Raw genomic sequence first — 17,503 nt, forward strand, 5'->3', positions numbered from 1 at the left:
TACTATCCAACACCGGCTCGGTCAGTACCTACAGAAGGAATGATGCAGAATCCGTCATCGACGTGACATACTGCAGCCCGAGTTTGGAGGGCAACCTACACTGGAGGGTCGATGAGGGTTACACTCATAGTGACCATCAGGCGATTCGGTACAGTGTGGGGCCAGGTGAGAGGCGAGTGGCAGGAGGAAATTCTTCGGACATGCAAGTACTCCCATCTGCCTTTGGAAGAGAAGTAAAGCCGTTGGTCATGGCTCATGTTGAATGGGTGCGATATCCTACGCAGGTGTGAAAGCTGCCTTCCTGCACATTCGATTGCCGTCAATGGATGGCAATCGATGTCCGTCGGTGATTGGCACTAGATTGCGGAACAGAGACCGACGTTAAATAAAGGAAAGAAGAAAGAATACCGAACTGGGCAGCACTTTTACGAACGCCCACACACAGTAGAGGTTCAACCCTCCAGCTGCTCCTCACATGGGGGGGCTGTAGGGAAAGAATGGTTCACGCCGTTATATCAGCATTAGGATCGGTTCCAGTAGTGCGAAAGCTGGATGACGAGTCGTTCGCTACGGTATGGCAGAAGCCGAAAGTATGGTCAATTTCACTTACATTCGTTCCTCTAGAAACTGCTGACCATGAATCTTTGACTCCCAATATTTTTTTGCTCCTGACCTCAAATGGTGTGCGAGAACCGGAGAAGTTCCCGACGGATGCAGGAATGGTGTTGAGGAATAGTTGAAACATGGTGAAGTACACTTTGGACAACTTTTGGCGTCGGTGGGTGATAGAATACCTACCAACCATCATTCGACGGACAAAGTGGTTTCGGGACCTACATCCGATCTAGGAAGGAGATCTTGTGCTCGTGGCTGACGAGAACGTTAGGAATCGGTGGTTACGAGGACGAGTAATTCGAACGATTCCGGGAAAGGATGGGGTGACTCGTCGAGCGGAAGTGCAGACATCAGGAGGGACAATTGAAGAGACCTGCTACGAAATTGGCTGTGCTGGACATGGCAAGTTCTGGTTACGCTCAATCGGAAGTTATGATGACACGGGGGAGAGAATGTTCGCCGCAACAGCCCCTCGTACTGAATACCGCAAACGGTACCTAGCTTATCAATAATCAGCACTATAACAGTATTTTGCTATTAAGTTTTGTACAAAGGTGAATTGATAATAATTACTATTAATAAAATAAATTACTAGTTGAACTTACAGGCTAGGAATTAAAACTAACAAAAAAGTCATGCAATAGATAAAATTAATAGTACGGAGACTCAATGCCAAAATTTACCAATTTTAAAATTAAATTGTTGAAAATCAACTGTAGGAAGCATTGTTATCGAGGCGTAGAAATATTTCTGATCGATTGGTGATAAAATTATTGAAATTGGTCCAGGGGCAGCCGAATTATTAACGTTCAAAATCTTTCATAATCTCGTTACATGTACCATTTTCGGTTTTCACAAAGTGTACCCCCATATAGAAATCGAAGACGTAGTCCTACGTCGAAATAAATCAAATCGGCTCTGTGAGCTGGTTACTTATGAAGTAACCATGACAGACCTACCACCAACTCAACATAATGACAATTGAAAATTACTTTATTTTTGGAGAAAATTCGTTATAGCTTTTTAATTAAATGATCAAACGAGAAATTTTCTTCAGCAAAAATTATCTATTTATTGAGTGGTAAAACCATTTTAGTTTTTTTTAGCAAAAGTTTATTGAAATTACGTTATCCACAACTTTGTAGAAAGTCTCATCATGTACTCAAAAATATAAAAGTTTAAGTTTTAATTTTGTCATTTTTAAGAGCACCCTACATGCAACTATCATCAAAATATAGGCCTTACTTTAAGCAACAGCTTCACAGAAGACACTATGCTGGTAAAGTTGCAATTTCTTGGTCAACATATTTATTTATTAAGCAACGGTTATGTGCTCAAGTTATTGCGAAAGAGAAAGTCGACGAAGAGATTAGATCAATGTAACTTAGGACCTTATGCAATTTTCAGCTTGATTTGTTGAAAAAGCCAACTGTTTGTGTTACATCTCGCCAAAAGACGGACTTGAGCAGCACCGACTTAAACTCCCAAACATTCTGTCGAAGTTGCTTGAATTTAATGTACTACTCATCAGTTGATGTAATGAGTTGCAAGAATCATTTTCGTCATTTTCATCGAATCTTAAAATCTCATAAACATCGGCCAAACTGTAAACTTTTCTTCACTTCAATGACCGTCACCGGCAGAATCAACTTTCCGATCGCTGTCACTCTCCCGCCATATCCATCGTTCGTAAACATATGCCCCCCCCCCTTCCCACCTCCCCCGCCTTCTGTCATAGAGACACGACATCCCAAGAGAAGTCGATCGTAGTCTCCCCCTAATCCCCCCCCCCCCTTCAAACGCCATCCACTTGAGCCACATCACAAATAAATCAATCATCGTCCATTGCTAATAACACGGTTGGTTTAAAATTCCACGGAAAATTATGTGAAACCCGATTTCGTGAAAAACTTTTTTTTTTGTTTTAACAGACGGAAAATCCTCAAACGAATGCTCGCACATGGTCGCCCGCCCCACGCTCGCTCGCTCGCTCGCTGCCATCAATCATCAACAAAGCACAGAAGCTAGTAAAGACCCGTTTAGCTTACATTTGGATTTCCATTTGGACGGGTCGTACATTATGGCGGGGGTGGTAGCTCGTCGATCCTCCCGGTTGATGTTGTTGGTCGTGCAGTCCCTATCCGATTCCGTTGTCGCTGCAGCACCGTCGGCGACCCAGGTCAACTCGGTTCGCTTCAAATTATCGGGTCTATTATTACTGACCCACGCCGTTGTTGGCGGTGGCGGCAGTGGCACTGACGGCACCGAAAACAACGACGAAGACCCTGGCCACTCGGTCATAAATTACACAATCTCACAATCTCGGTTTTCGTATTTCACTCTGTTTTCTATCGACTGTTGTGGTATTGGCCAATTCGGACCGACGAGTCCGATGACGGTTCGAAACAAAAACAACGCGTAACAATTGTGAGATTCCGCGTGCTTCTTCCGCCCGGTGTCGAGAATTTCCAACGCGCTACTGAACGTGGGGACGAATTTTTTGTTGTCTCTTGGTCTTCGTTGTCGTCGGTTGGCTTCGTCGTCGTCCTCGTCCTCGTCCCCATCCGTCGTCCTCCCCCATCCGAGAGCTGGTTTGGGGTTAGAGTTGTTGAAGCTGGTCGGAAAATTCGTTACAACCATCCATGCTGCTACGGCCACCATTCAGTGGTGGCAGACCGAAGAACGAACCCCGACGAAGAAACAAAGCCGGCTCGACAAGTCCCGTGTTGTCGTCGGTTGGATAGGGACACATGGCGCACGCAGCGTTCGTCGTGCAGTGTGTGTGTTATTGTTATGGGTAGGTTCTGCTATCAAACACTGATGAATGAATTATCCGTGAAAAATGGGAAAGCTAGTGCCGAATTGATATGCTTTTAGTGGATACTATCGGTTTCCATAAATCAACAATCTCAATGGATGTTTTGATCTATTTTGGGTAGCTTTTCACACACTAAGGCACGTTAGTGTGGCTTCGAATAATGCAGGTTCCAGTAGATAGTGTTGACCTGAAATAATTTCAATCGTGTGCGAATGCAAGTTGTTCATCGAACGCGCATTTAACGGTCAATTGAAATGCTTCTTAGTTAGTAGTACCTTCACCTATGGTGCGCATGTCGATCTTGTTTTCCGTACTGAATACCAATGCTACCAACGCCTGGGAGGCAGCTCTCACACCTTGACCCTACCTATCGACCCATCAACTCATGGACCGGCGTCCAACGGTTTTACTGTGCATTTGAAAAATCAAGTATTTCAACCAGAGTTGCGACCTATCACAATAACGATCGTCAAACAGCTGATGGTAGTAACGCTTGGTACATTCCTATCAATGTGCTTGTCAAAGCACTCTCCATGACCATCTTGATGACGAAAGAAGCAAAAAGGAACTGGTGAATGTCGTCTTCGGTGGCGATCCATCACCGATCTGGTCATTCCCGACATTCACGACACTCATCTGTACTCGTTTTGAACCAGTTGCTGCTTTGCTTGCTTATGTGAGTGTGTTGGTGAGTGAGCCCAACACCTTCCGTTTCATTTTGCCAGCTTTGTTTGTAACTCACACAGTCGCGCCTGCCGAGACGAACTTGGAATGCGTAGGCATTGTTATGAAAACAATGCCTACGCATTCCAAGTTCGTCTCGGCAGGCACGACTGTGTGAGTTACAATGAATAAATTTCTTCTGTCGTTTCGCTTTTTTCCATCATCCTACTGCAGAAGTCTTCACTGTTTTCGTTGTGCTTTACATCATCAGCAGCGAGTGTTACGTTTTGCCTATGAGCAGCGACCATTGCTGGCGATTGTTGTTTGCCATGGCTCTACCCTAAAGCTGGGTTTAGACAGGGCAAGTCAATTGATCAAGTCAGTTGAATTCACCTGACTTGAACGCGAATTGAACGTGTAAACTGACTTTATCAACTCACTTGAATTGAAAAAAGTTGAACCAGGCTCAAATTTTCAAGCCAATTGAATTCAACTGAGTTGATCATCTGATTTGCCTTGTCTAAACCCAGCTTAACAGGGGCGAAAACGAACCAATTTTCTGTCAAACGCGAACCAGCTCGTGATTGGCCAATTTGAAGTGCGTAAGATAGAGATAGAGATAGATATAGATAGAGAAAGAGATAATAGAGTAAGAAGCCAGTTGTCTCCTCTTCTTCTTAGGCTTTACCTCTCACTGCGTGACAAATCGTTCTGTCAGCGATAGTCGGTTGATCCGTTGACGAGTGTCGAGTGAGTGTCATGATATTTTGAATCACTAATTTCAACACTACGATCGATAGTAGACTTTTTTGAGTGTATGTACTCCTGTTCGCATAGTAACTTACCAACTTATGGGACACACATCATACACATAATATGTTGTATATTATACCACAGATAAACAGACATAACACATTGAATATTTGTCACTGTAAAACATCGTCGCTAAAACATTACCGCCATCTGTTGAGTACACTGTGGTGGGTAGTACGCTAAACACATGGCGGTAGTGTGTAAACGTCAAACTCAAGGAAATGACTATGCGCGCCACAGGTGGCGGTACTACCAACTACGATACTTTTTAAATTAACCGTTAAATGCTTATTCGATGAACAACTTGCGAGAGTTATGTCTGTTTGTCTGTGATTATACTATAAGCACAAGGAACAGACGCTGAGGCTCGAACAAGATTTATCTAAAAACTAGTGTAAAGATTCCTATTCGACTTAAGCGCCACTAACGGCAACTTCCTCACTTAAAAACCCTCTTTAACAACCTAATGGCGCTGTCGTTGCATAATTTACACTAGACACTAAGTGCTGTTAGCGCCAAGTGGCAATTTTCAACAGAAAATGTATCGAAATCAGGAGATGCTAGCGCCACGTAATGGCGACGTTTCCACTTATCTTTACACAAGTTTCTGACCGTAACTCTTGTAAGTTTTAGAGCTTCTGATAATATAGTAGAAAATTCATAGAACTTCAGAGTTGGTTGGAAATGCTAACATGAAGCTTTAGTGTGATGATTTATTAGCTAGAGAATGATCTTTAGAAGAGGGTAGGTGGATAGTTCCGTTAGAGTACGGCAGTATGAAAATTGAATAGAAGTTGAAAATGAGCGAAGGGCCATTAATGCGACAGTTTTTGAAGATTTAGACGCACATTTTTGCCTAACCCGTACGATGTACGCGGGGACTTGAAGTATGTCTCCAAGTCCACAGGCAAAAATATGCGTCCCTCTTTTTGCTCATAAACTGACTGCGGCTGTGGAATAGTTCTAGCGACGTTTTCATCACTACCTAAAGCCTCATAGAACTTATAAATTCCCTGAACTTTTGATAAATTCCTAAAACTTTTGAGAAGTTGATAGATCGTTTTAGAACTTCTTAAAACTTTTGGGATATTCAAAGAACGTCATAGATATGTTTACACCTTCTGGAAAATTTGGTAGAACTTTTCAGGACTGTGGGGAAGTTTGTAAGAATTGCAAGGTGTTTGTTGTATTTCTGAGAAAATCGTAGAACTACTAGAAAAATCGCAGAAATTCCGGGAAAATTTCATGGAAACTGTTGGATGCAAGTGAAGTTTTTGGAAAAGCCGTAGAACATCTGGGAAATTCGTGAAACTAGTGTTAAATGAGTAGATCCTTCTCTCACCTCAAAAAGCCTGCGTTCAATCCCAGTCGGCGCCGCCGAGATTTTCTGAGGCATAAAATCTTTGATCACGCCTTCCTTCGGATGGGAAGTAAAGCCATTGGTTCCCGGTTCATGAGTTGATGGGTCGATAGGTAGGGTCCAGGTGTGGGGCGCCTCCCTGGCGTCGGTAACATTGGTACTCAGTACGGAAAACAAAATCGACGGAAAACAAATCAAGGAAAAATAGTAGAGTTAGGAGTTAGGAAAAATCTTGGAAATCGTTGAAGATCTAGGAGTATTGTAGAATTTCTTGGTGATTCAAAGAGCTTATGGTAAAATTTAGCAAATTGAAAAAAAAAATCTTAGAATTTCGTAGAACTTCTAGGGAATTCGTACAGATTTTGGGAAATTTTAGAACTTTTGGGAAAATTGTCGAAATTCTTAGATGTTCTGAGACCTTCCGAAAAAATCCAAGAACTTTTGGGAAAAACGTAGAACTTCTGGTTATTTCAAAGAACTTTTTGGAAGCTGGTAGATCTTTAAGATATTCATAGATCATATGTGAAGTTGGTATAGATCTTCTTGGATGTTCGTAGAGCTACTGGGAAAATCGAAGAACTTCTGGGAACTTATATCGATTTAACGCGAAGAACTTCTGGGAAGTTGAAAGATCTTTAGGAAATGACGTAGATGTTGTGGGAAGTTTTTAGAAGTTCTGGGAAGTTCATAGAATTTATGGGAAATTTGCTGTTTTTCTAGGAAACTCTTATAATTCCTGGGATATTCGTAGAACTTATGGATTATTCGTAGAATAACACTGGCCGGCAATGTTATTATGGAAGAACTTTCTCTACAATGTCACATTTATGGTCATTGTAGACAGCTTTAGTCCGGGAGTTGGAAATTGATAGCTCTATTGCAGATCCAGCAACCCATTTCGGAATGTCTGGAGAGTCACGCCCATTCTGAGGTTACTTTCACTAACAATAAGCCATATTTACTTGCGGATGCATCACCGTTATCAAATGGATATTGGTATTACATACACGCTTCCAGGTTCGAAAATAATCCTTTCAAACCTGGCACGTATTTAGTTTATGTTTTTTTTTTAAATTGTGAAATGTGTTTGGACTGATCTCACAATGTTAATTTGATTCTCCAGTCCATAGGTAATTTTGATTTTCACTAAGCTTTGCATCTCATTTGTCGTAATACTTCCTTTAACGAGCACACATTTTCTTGCGTTGCCATGGTCATCTGGGAGAAGGCTTGCGTCTAGTGCTTTCCCTAGGAACAGTTCGTGACCACCAACTGGCATCTTTCATATTGCTAGCAATATCCGACACCGGTGAGAGACCAGCAGCCGAGCACTTTTGCAAGCGGAAAACTTGCTGATTCACGGCAACGTCGGCCACCGAACCACCACCAAAACTCGCGACGGACACATTATCAACACGTTCCCGGGTAATTCACCATCCGGACCGATCTCTCAATAAAACTACACGCTGAAAAAGTAGCATCCGAACTCGAAGAACCGGGCTCCCGGGAGGCAATGAAAATCTACACCGAACAATGGACCTGAATCTGCGTTGTATATTTTGGAGGTTAGATTCAAGGTCAACCGAGCTACTCAAGGCAAAACACGATATATCACTAAATGATAACTTTACGAACACTTGAAACCAAAATTAAGCACACAAATTAACTAATTTAATGTCAAAATGTGTTTAATCGCTTACGAAAAATACGCAGCAAAAGAAAAACACGTCAGCTTTCAAGCGTGGCCCACTGCGATCCTCTTATGGATTATTCGTAGAATTGCTCCAAAATTTTTTTAAATTCTTGGAAAATCGTAGAGCTACTGGGAAAATCGGAGAACTTTCAGGAAATTTGAAGAATTTCTGGAAAATTCTTAGAATTTTTGGCATATTCGTTGAGCTTCTAGGAAATTTGTAGAAGTTGTATTAAATTTACTTCTAGGAAGTTAGAAAATGTTTTGGGAAGTCCGTGAAAAACTATGGATGCTTCTGGTAAAACCGTAGAATAGGGGAAATGGATGTAATGTCGGCCTAAATGCCCCTAATTTGGTCCCATACATAAATTCAGCAAACGACTAAATTTTCAATAGCGACTAAAAGTATTAATTTTTACCGTCCCAATGACGCGTTAATCTAGATAAAATTGATAAATAGCAGATTTTTAGCGATGGGTCCAATCTTAGATCCATAGGCCAACATTAGAGCCATCTCCCCTATGTAAAAAAAATCGTAGAATGTAAGTTTCGTAGATCGTGAGAAATTTTCAGAACTTCAGGGAAGTTCCTAGATATTCAAAAAAAAGTAGCAGATCTTCAAAACAAAAATTGCAGGCTTATCCTGCCTGGCGTGTGAGATGAGGAGACACTGAATTGATGGTGAAGTGACAATTTTCACTTCAAGTGCGGTAACGTTCCATTTGATTCGCACGGAGCGTCACCTCACCTGAGGTGACAATTGTCACTTGCCAAGTGACAGCGATTCACCTCACCTTACACGCCGCGCAGAATAAATCTGTTGCAGAATTCCAGCAAATATTGTAGATCTTCAAAGAAATTTGCAGAACTTCATGGAAGCTCGTAGATCTTCAGAGAACTTTAAAGAACTTCAGGAAAGTTCGTAGATCTTCCGATCAATTTGCAAAATTTCAGAGAAGTGCAAAGATAATCAGGACAATTAGCAGAAATTCAGGATCGTTCAGAGATCATCAGAGAAATTAGCAAAACGTCAGAGAAGTTGGTTGTACTTCAGGAAAAATCACAGATCTTCATAAAAGTTGGTAGATCTACAGAGAAAATTGTAAAACTTCAGAGAAGCTCAAAGTTTATCAGATAAATTTTAACAACTTCATGGAACTTCAGAGTAAATCTATGCTCTTCAGGGAAGTTTACATAACTTCATGGAAGTCCGTAGAAATACATAGATCGTTTGAAAAATTTATAGAACTTCAGAAAAGTTCGCAGATCTTCAGGAAAATTAGCAGAATTAGCATAGATCGGAACTTCAAAGTACTTCTCGAAACTTCAGCGAGGCACACGCAATACCCAAGATCAGTGCGTTGGATTTAAAATTCAAGCACTAGTACTTAATGTAATTAATGCCTATTAAAATTTTAACGAAAGTAATGAAAATTATTTTGCCGAACTTAACGCAATTGTAGTTAATCGAAGAACTTCAAAGGAATTCGGGTAAAGCCACAGATCTTCAGATAAATTTGCAGAACTTCTGAATCTTCAGAGAAATTTGAAGAACTTTAGGGATGTTCTCAGACCTTTAGATTGCATTTCCAATTGCAGAACTTAAGGTGATTCCTTGTAGAGTCCACAAATGGCCGCCACGTAGGCTATATATGCTCTTCCACTTCGAATTTTCATTCACACAATTTGCTACTTCATGTATGCTGCAGTACAGCAAACGTGGAGTAACAGTTTCATTGTGGTATTTACGTACGTGTCGTAGAAGCTGATATTTGTGCACTTAAAGTTTCAAAGTGGAAACGAGAATAAGGATCTCACAGCGAAACACCTCAAGAAGAGTGTATAGGGCTTATGACGGCTTCGTCAATACCTTAACTTACGATCGTTCGGAGGTAAACTTAGTCCTTGAGCGTTCAAATTTGGCCAATCGATACTTTGAAACACGGTCTATCCTCATGCAAAAAGGTAGAAGTATCTGTGCCTAGGGGCACGAACGGAAGCTTGACGTAGGACCGCTAGTGGTCGGAACAAATATGTTGATCATTTAGTTCTTAACTCTTTCCGTTTTTGAATTGGTGGCCCTGAAAATACCTCGTTGTTTTTAAAATTGTCCGATGTCGATCGGAAGACAGCGGTCTAGTCATGTTTCCTATTGTGGGAAACCTTTCATCCGGTCGATGTTGGTGCTTTGCGTCGTCTTCGTATTGGTGCGATACGTGCTGTTCCACTCATACGTCGTGTCCGACGCTTTTCCGTCCGTTGCTCGAAAGCAAATGACAAAGAAAACGATTTGGCAAGCGTTTTTACTATCGCTGCTTTTCTTCTCCTTTCCTTTCATTGGTGAAATGGTGAGCGATCAACCGAGCATTGAGCTCGCTCATGTGAGCAAGCGCAATGTGTCGTTTGTTCGATTTGCGCTCTATCGTTGCGCCCGTGTTTGGGATTTTTCGTCACATGTCTGAATATTGATTTTTTTTTTTATGTGACCCCCAGTATAGAAATTTAAGTAGTCCTACGTCAAAAATGAGCGCTCTAGGACTTTGTTTACCTCCCTGACGATAAAAGGTTAAGGTATTGACTAGAGGTGACTGAGCGGATCAGACCCGTCCAGCTCAATAAGGGGAGCTGATTTTTTAACAGCTTTTCAGCTCACATTGAAATTATGGAAAAATTTTGACACAAATTCAAAATCGTACAAGAAATGAATGGTTTTGGCCTAAACCAATAAAGCTATACCTTAAAACTACATAAAATAGTAATAGTAATCTAAGCCAATAAATCCGTAGCTTACAACATTGCTCTACGAAAACGCCACAAACGCACCAACTGAACAACCACCGCGTAAACTAAAATGTACGGAAAATTTCCATATCAGTAAAGGCAAAAAATGTATGCCAGAAATCTATACCAATATCACACGCGATGATAGAATTGACGCTTTTTCTCATGCTATGCAATTCAGTCTACATACAGATTTTAATGCTGATGTTAATTCTCCAGCAAAATAGCTCTCACAATTCTGGGCTCAGATCCGGCTCCGGAGCAGAATCGTGAAGAATCGACGGATTAAAGCTGGACGGATCCGAGAGCTGTCATCCTGAACAGCTCCCAGTGAATCATTCGGGTCGATGATTCAGATCCGGAGCTCAGCTGTGAGGTGGGGAGCTGCATTTCGCTTTTCGGTTATCTGCTTTTGTGCGGACCTTCCGCTCCCCCCAGAGAATGATGGGAAGCGATATGAGAGCACATAAGCTGGAGCAATAACATCAGCAATAAGAGCCGGGAACGTAAATACATTGGATAATATCAGTAGACATTTAACATAGTTGAAAACATGTAAATATGTCTCACTCCCATAAAGTCGCTTGCAAGTCACGCTGACCACTACGACACCGGTGCGGCTGCTATATTTGTAATGAGTCATCCAACCTACCGATCCTTTAGGTTCAATCGTATTTGGTTTTATGCTTAGTTTAAATGTATATTGCTCAACCGGGAACATTTTATTAACTCCGGGAAAATACAGAAAAAATGCTAATCGTAATTTGCTGGCGCAGACTTGAAAAGTACTTATGTAGTTTGACAGAAGCTTCAATTTCGGTAAAATGATTAATTTGACCTTGTGGCCTCGGTCTTATCACGTTCGGCTTTATATGGGTATACCCAAGTAACATTGCTAGTTTTATCGAGGTTTTGAAGCATTCTTCAAGTCTAGATGTGTCCGGAGACGAACCAGCGTTCGGCAGAAAGTCTCCTTAATAAAGATTACTAACCAACTATGTCTAGATCATGGTCTTCAACACTATGATAAAACCAATAATGTTACTTGAGAGCGTTCTGGCCTAATCGTTCATCATTAAAAAAAAATTGAGCCCCCTCCCGTTGATTTTTAAATCTGGCTTCCAATGTTCGGAAAATCTCCAAAATTTAAATCTCATTCGCCTATGAGTTTTGTCAGGCAAAATTCAACTGCGCAAAAATCACTGATGAATTTTCAGGTTCAAAAATTCATTACTTTATATTTTGGCGATATTCAATGTTATTCTTTTTTTTAGGCATCAGTGGATGGAAAACTTACACAACATGCATAATAGACTGATGCAAAATTTGAAATTTTCGCTCCCATATAAACTTCAAATGGTTTGTGCCAAGTCAGTTTCTTATCAAATGAGTTTAAACTTTCGGAGGCTAATCAGGACCCGATTTGAAACCGTTTGAACACTGTGGAGCGTGTTTGGCATCAGTCTATTCCATAAGCATGCAATCAATTGACGCTTGACCGGTTTTTGAGATGATTATTTGGTGATGTGAGTGTGAGTGCCTAAAAATGCATGAGAATCTCAAGCGTGAGATTTGTTTGCTAGATTCACACGCGAGTTTATTCTTTCAACGAATGACCTATTTCCCCTTAGAGATTATTTTTTCCCCAGACTGGAGATTCTGGGACTTTAAACATCGTCAACTAAACGCTGGTTTCCCCCAGCTTACTCCATCATTTTGGCAGACCTTTTCGGTGTTCCAACCAGTCTGGTAAGCGGTCACCGTAGTCGACACATTTTCTGTGATAATCGACTTCTTTTGTTTCAGACACTTGCAAAACAAGCTATCATATTACAGTACCAAACTAAAATGTCATATGACAGGTTCTGTCATACGACACTGTCACCGAAGACCGCTACGAATGTATGTATTTTAGTTTTTCTCATAATAAGAGCTGCTGATGTTGTTCTTGTGTGAATTCTAAAAATAGCAAGCAACGATGTCCTAGTAATAACATATATGATCAAAATGGTATAATTTACACCAAATTGAGGAATTATAACGAAATCACACATGTCATATGATAGTTATTTTAAAAATTTCTTTTTGCTCGAATGTTGTTCTACCGTTTGTGTTGTGTAAGAGAGACGACGGTAGAGCATAAGGGTACGAATACAAACAGACTGTCACGCACGACAATGAAGCGAGTCCCTGGCTCCAACATTCATAGTGCGACTGGAAATTTCACGCACCATTCCCATTTCTCCTCATCGCTATCAAAGATCTGCTCGGCACTCGGCAGCATCCAGCAGCATGGAAAGACCGACGAGGCCAGCAGCCATAATGTCCCTAGGGAATAGGAAGCTCGCCAGTGTAAGAGAGAGAGAGAGAAAGACGCCAAGTACATTGTCAACGGCGGCGGGTCGTCATACCTACTTCTTTCAGGAGCAAGGCAAGCTCCAAAAGACCATCCCGACACGAGATGATGCCAGATAAAGAGGAAGCTTTAGAGAAATCAAGAGAGTGAGCGCGCAAAAAGCGACGATGACGACGACTACGACGACTATGTAGGGTTCATTTGATTTCAGACTCGGATCAATCGGAATGTTTATTAGGTGAAGAGTCGAATTTGAATAATCCCGATTGAAATTCAATTTCGATTAACTAATTTTAATATGAGCTTATGAGCTTGCAAACAACGGATGCGTTCGAAGGAGAGCCACCCTAAATCTGGCCCGCTCGCACCACGCCGTTATTGAAAGAAGCAATTCCCCGACCAGCTTGGACGACTTACTTATGCCAGAGCACACAGCATCGTTCACCAAGTAGCACTTTGTCGGCTGCTGGCAGCTGTCTCCCAGGAAGGATATCGCTTGTTTCAAAACGATTGGCATCGCAACGATAGGGATTTCGGAGCGCTTTTGGCGAACGTTGCAGGACCTTCAGGATTCACGAACCCTAACAATCGCACTTCTTCAAGGTACGCTTGCTCCCTTCTCGCTCTGGGCAAAAGGACCATGAGACCGTTCTTATGGAATGCATTCTTGGCTCAAAAAATTCCAAACACAATCCCCAAACCGGGCGCGTACAAAATTAACACACCGCGCTTTCAGACAAGCTTTGCTCAACATAAAGATATGTATATGTAGATCCCTATGCTCTGCCTGGCTGCACGCGATATCTCGGAATGTTGAATGAGCAATAAAATACGAAATATGTTGGCGGCTGGTAAAGTGCGGAAAGCCAAACCCAAACTTCTTGCTTTTATTGGTGCTATCATCTACGACAACGACGACGACGACTACGAAGAAGACGACTAGGCAGTAGGAGCAACCTTATCAGTAAGAGGATGAGGCTCCCGAGTCGAAAGATTGTGCTCGAATATAAGCAGATTAGGATGCAGACCTTTTTGGCAAAACTATTCCGCCGGTGGAGTTTGCAGCTAGGCAGCTTACGGTGGTGGCCTCAAAAGGAGGATGGGCAGTCGTTCGCAGGGATTTGCGAGGCAAGTTTCTCGGAGGATAAATGTGCTTTTTAGAAGGTATTAAAGTTGTAATGGTTATTTAAGGGAAATGTTTACATAATTGCGCTTAGCTGGGATCAAGTAATGGTTCATAATTTTACGAGGATTTGGCTGGTGGTAGAAAAGAAAAACACACTGGGATGTATTCAGCATGATTGTTATTTGGCAAAACCAATAAAGCAGGACATTTTTTACAGCAAAAAAACAAAACCATATCATCATAGGATTGGTAAAAAAATGTAAATATTCTCCGTAGAGAAATTTAAATAGAAGTAAAACAAGAAAACAACTCAAACAAACTTAAAATCAAACAAAAACATCATCAATTTCCAAACAATTAACTAAATGGTATTGAATGAAAAACAATTCACGTTCAATCTTCATGGTAAATTCGAAAAATACACTTACCATCATTCCAGCAGCCCCATATCCGGGTTGAGTCTGTTGGTAAAGAAATGGAATAAATGCTGTAAATGCATGGATGTAGCCAAGGAAATTATTTTAAACTAAAATTCTTGAACTACCTCTGAGGATGTAAACTACAGCGGGGATGGAAAACTCTGTACGAAAGATGCATTTTGCAATAATATTGCCATTTATGTACAATGAGGAAAGAGAAATTACGTGGCAACCTGACATTTTAAGGGCCGCTAACTCGAGTTCAAGTCTAAAAGATACTTTTGCCCTAACACGTCTACGTATTAGAAATATCACCGAATGAGAGATGAAACATCGAGAAAGCGTTTTTGCATCAAAGTAAATTGAACTATAAGGCCACGCATTTTCACATTTCATCGCAAAATATTAAAAAAAAAAACTGACAACACGTGTAAGAGTAGGATGCAATCATCAGGATGCAGCCAGAATTTTGTGAAATATTTCAAGCAGTTTGAAATGAAGGTTCATCGTTAGTGTATAGACTTCTCAAATACCCTACAATATAGACGAGTGCACGGATGGATTTGAGTTCACTCAGTCGACAAAAAGTGACACAACAGCGGGGCCCTGTTTACTAAAAATAAACACATAATATGTGTTCAGTTTTAGTAAACAGGGCCCCGCTGTTGTGTCACTATTTATCGAGTGAGTGAACTCAAATCCATCCGTGCACTCGTCTATGGGTATTTTCGGAATGGGGACGACCGGTAGATACAGAAAATTGATGTTCGACACCATCTTGGAATCCAAGATGGCAGCTTCCGGTTTTATAAAAAGTTGGAAATACTGTCGAATACCCATCAATATGGGTATTTTTGGAATCAGCGTGTTGTCTAGATCCCAGAAATTGATATCTGACGCCATTTTGAAATCCAATATGCTGGCTTCCGCTTGCTTAAAAAGTGAGAAATACTGTTAAATACCCTTCAATATGGGTATGTCCGGAATCAGGATGACATCTAAAACCCGTAAATCGATTTTCAACGCCATTTGAAATCCAAGATGGCGGCTTTCGGTTTCAGAAAAAGTGGGAAATTAACCTTCAATATGTATATTTTCGGAATCGGGATGACGTCTAGAGACCGAAAATCGGTGTCCAGCGCCATTTTTTTAAATCCAAGATGGCAGCCTCCGGTTCCAGAAAAGTGGAAAATTCTGCTAAATACCCTTCAATGTGTATATTTCCGGAATCGGGATGACGTATAGAGACCGAAAATCGATGTCCAGCGACATTTTAAATTCAAGATGGCAGCTTCTGGTTTCAGAAAAAGGGGGAAAAACTTTAAAATACTCTACAATATGGATATTTTCGCAACAAAGACGACGTGCAGATGCCGAAAATTGGCATGCCGAAATGGCGTCAGCCATCAATTTTCCCACACACCACCGCGTCCTAGCAAGAAGTACGGTCGACTTGTTTCGCGCTCCGTTAATTTGGAAGTTTTCTCGCTATTATCTGACGTAAATAATCAGTTTTTCTCGCTTAGTGATTCCTGGCATAATTCCGGATAAATTTATCAAAAAGTGAGTTTTCGGCATCGTCGAAAATTGTTTTTGCGATTGGCAATCCGCCAATCATTTTGCGCACCATCGGTGCGTGGTCACGCATACCTGTGCACACGGATCATCGTCATCGAGTGTCAGCATCTACCTCCACATTCAAACCGCTCATCCATCATCGTGTGTTCAGCTGAGTGCCGAGCTTCATACAAGCACACACCAACGAAGACCGCCCGCACACGCGGATCGAAGATCATCAAAGCTGCGCGTCGCTCCGCTGCTGCTGTGTTAACGCTCGGTGATAGTAGTATAGGATTATCAGATAAGTTTTTGTTCTTGTATCTTTCTTTCTCCCATCTGTTAAATTTTAAGTTTGTGTTTCTGTGTTAGTATTTTTTTTTCTTCGTGTATTGTGTCCGAGTAATTTTGATTATCGTTGCAGTGGTAGAGCGTTTCTTCGCAGAAGACAGATGATGCCTTCCCTGGTTCGTCATCTCAGTCTGGTAATGGACAGGGACAGATAAACCCCCGATCGCGAGCCTACCTACAAGACTCGACTGGCCCATGGGTTGTTTACTTTCAGCCCAAAAAGAAACCTTTGAATGTAATGCAAATTACTAATGATCTGACGAAGCGGTTCTCGGCCGTGACTGAAATCTCGAAGGTAATAAACTTCGCGTTGTCGTCTCTAACCTGAAACAAGCTAACGAGATTGCTGCCTCCCAGCTCTTTACACTCGAGTATAGAGTGTACATCCCAGCTCGTGATGTGGAGATCGAAGGTGTGGTCACCGAAGCGAGTCTGACCCCCGAGATCTTGGCGAAGCAAGCGGTTGGCCGTTTCAAGAACCCCTTGCTTCCCACGGTTGAGATACTGGAAGTCCAGAAGCTGAACTCAGTATCTTTCAGCGAGGGTAAAAAGAGCTTTACCCCCACAGACTCGTTTCGGGTGACCTTTTCTGGTTCAGCCCTTCCTCACTACATCGAGTTGGGAAAACTTCGGCTACCTGTGCGTTTGTTTGTTCCTCGGGTCATGAACTGCCAAAACTGCAAACAGTTGGGACATACGGTCTCTCACTGCGGCAGCAAGGCACGCTGTTCCAAATGCGGGGAGAAGCACGAGGATGGCGCCTGCACAGTCACTGCACCAAAATGCGTGTACTGTAAGGGAACTCCTCATGGTCTCTCATCGTGCCCGGCGTACAAACAACGCGGGGAGAAACTAGAACGCTCTCTTAAGGAGCGTTCCAGACTTTGCTGTTTTGTCTGATGACGAGTCTGACTCTGACTTGGCTGAGGAGGGAGTTTCTTTCAGTTTTCC

General features: G+C 41.8%; 1 protein-coding gene across 3 annotated transcripts in view; it reads right to left on the reverse strand.

Annotated features, from left to right (window-relative positions):
* Nucleotides 1–17,503, reverse strand: part of LOC135700648 (band 7 protein AGAP004871-like) — a 131,436-nt gene that overhangs the window by 85,013 nt on the left and 28,920 nt on the right. Inside the window, exon 2 of one of the 3 annotated variants that reach the window (XM_065221223.1) lies at nucleotides 14,654–14,686. The exons of 1 other annotated variant lie outside the window; for it this stretch is intronic. In XM_065221223.1, coding sequence (XP_065077295.1) covers nucleotides 14,654–14,686 — 33 coding nt within the window. Of the gene's footprint in view, nucleotides 1–2,663; nucleotides 2,704–14,653; nucleotides 14,687–17,503 lie in introns of those variants that run through there. One more of the 3 variants, XM_065221227.1, reaches the window with a different exon arrangement.

The sequence above is a fragment of the Ochlerotatus camptorhynchus genome, unplaced genomic scaffold (assembly GCF_037179485.1).
Source record: "Ochlerotatus camptorhynchus isolate MF236.1 unplaced genomic scaffold, CSIRO-AGI_Acam_v1.1 ptg000140l, whole genome shotgun sequence".
Classification (NCBI taxonomy): Eukaryota; Metazoa; Arthropoda; class Insecta; order Diptera; family Culicidae; genus Ochlerotatus; species Ochlerotatus camptorhynchus.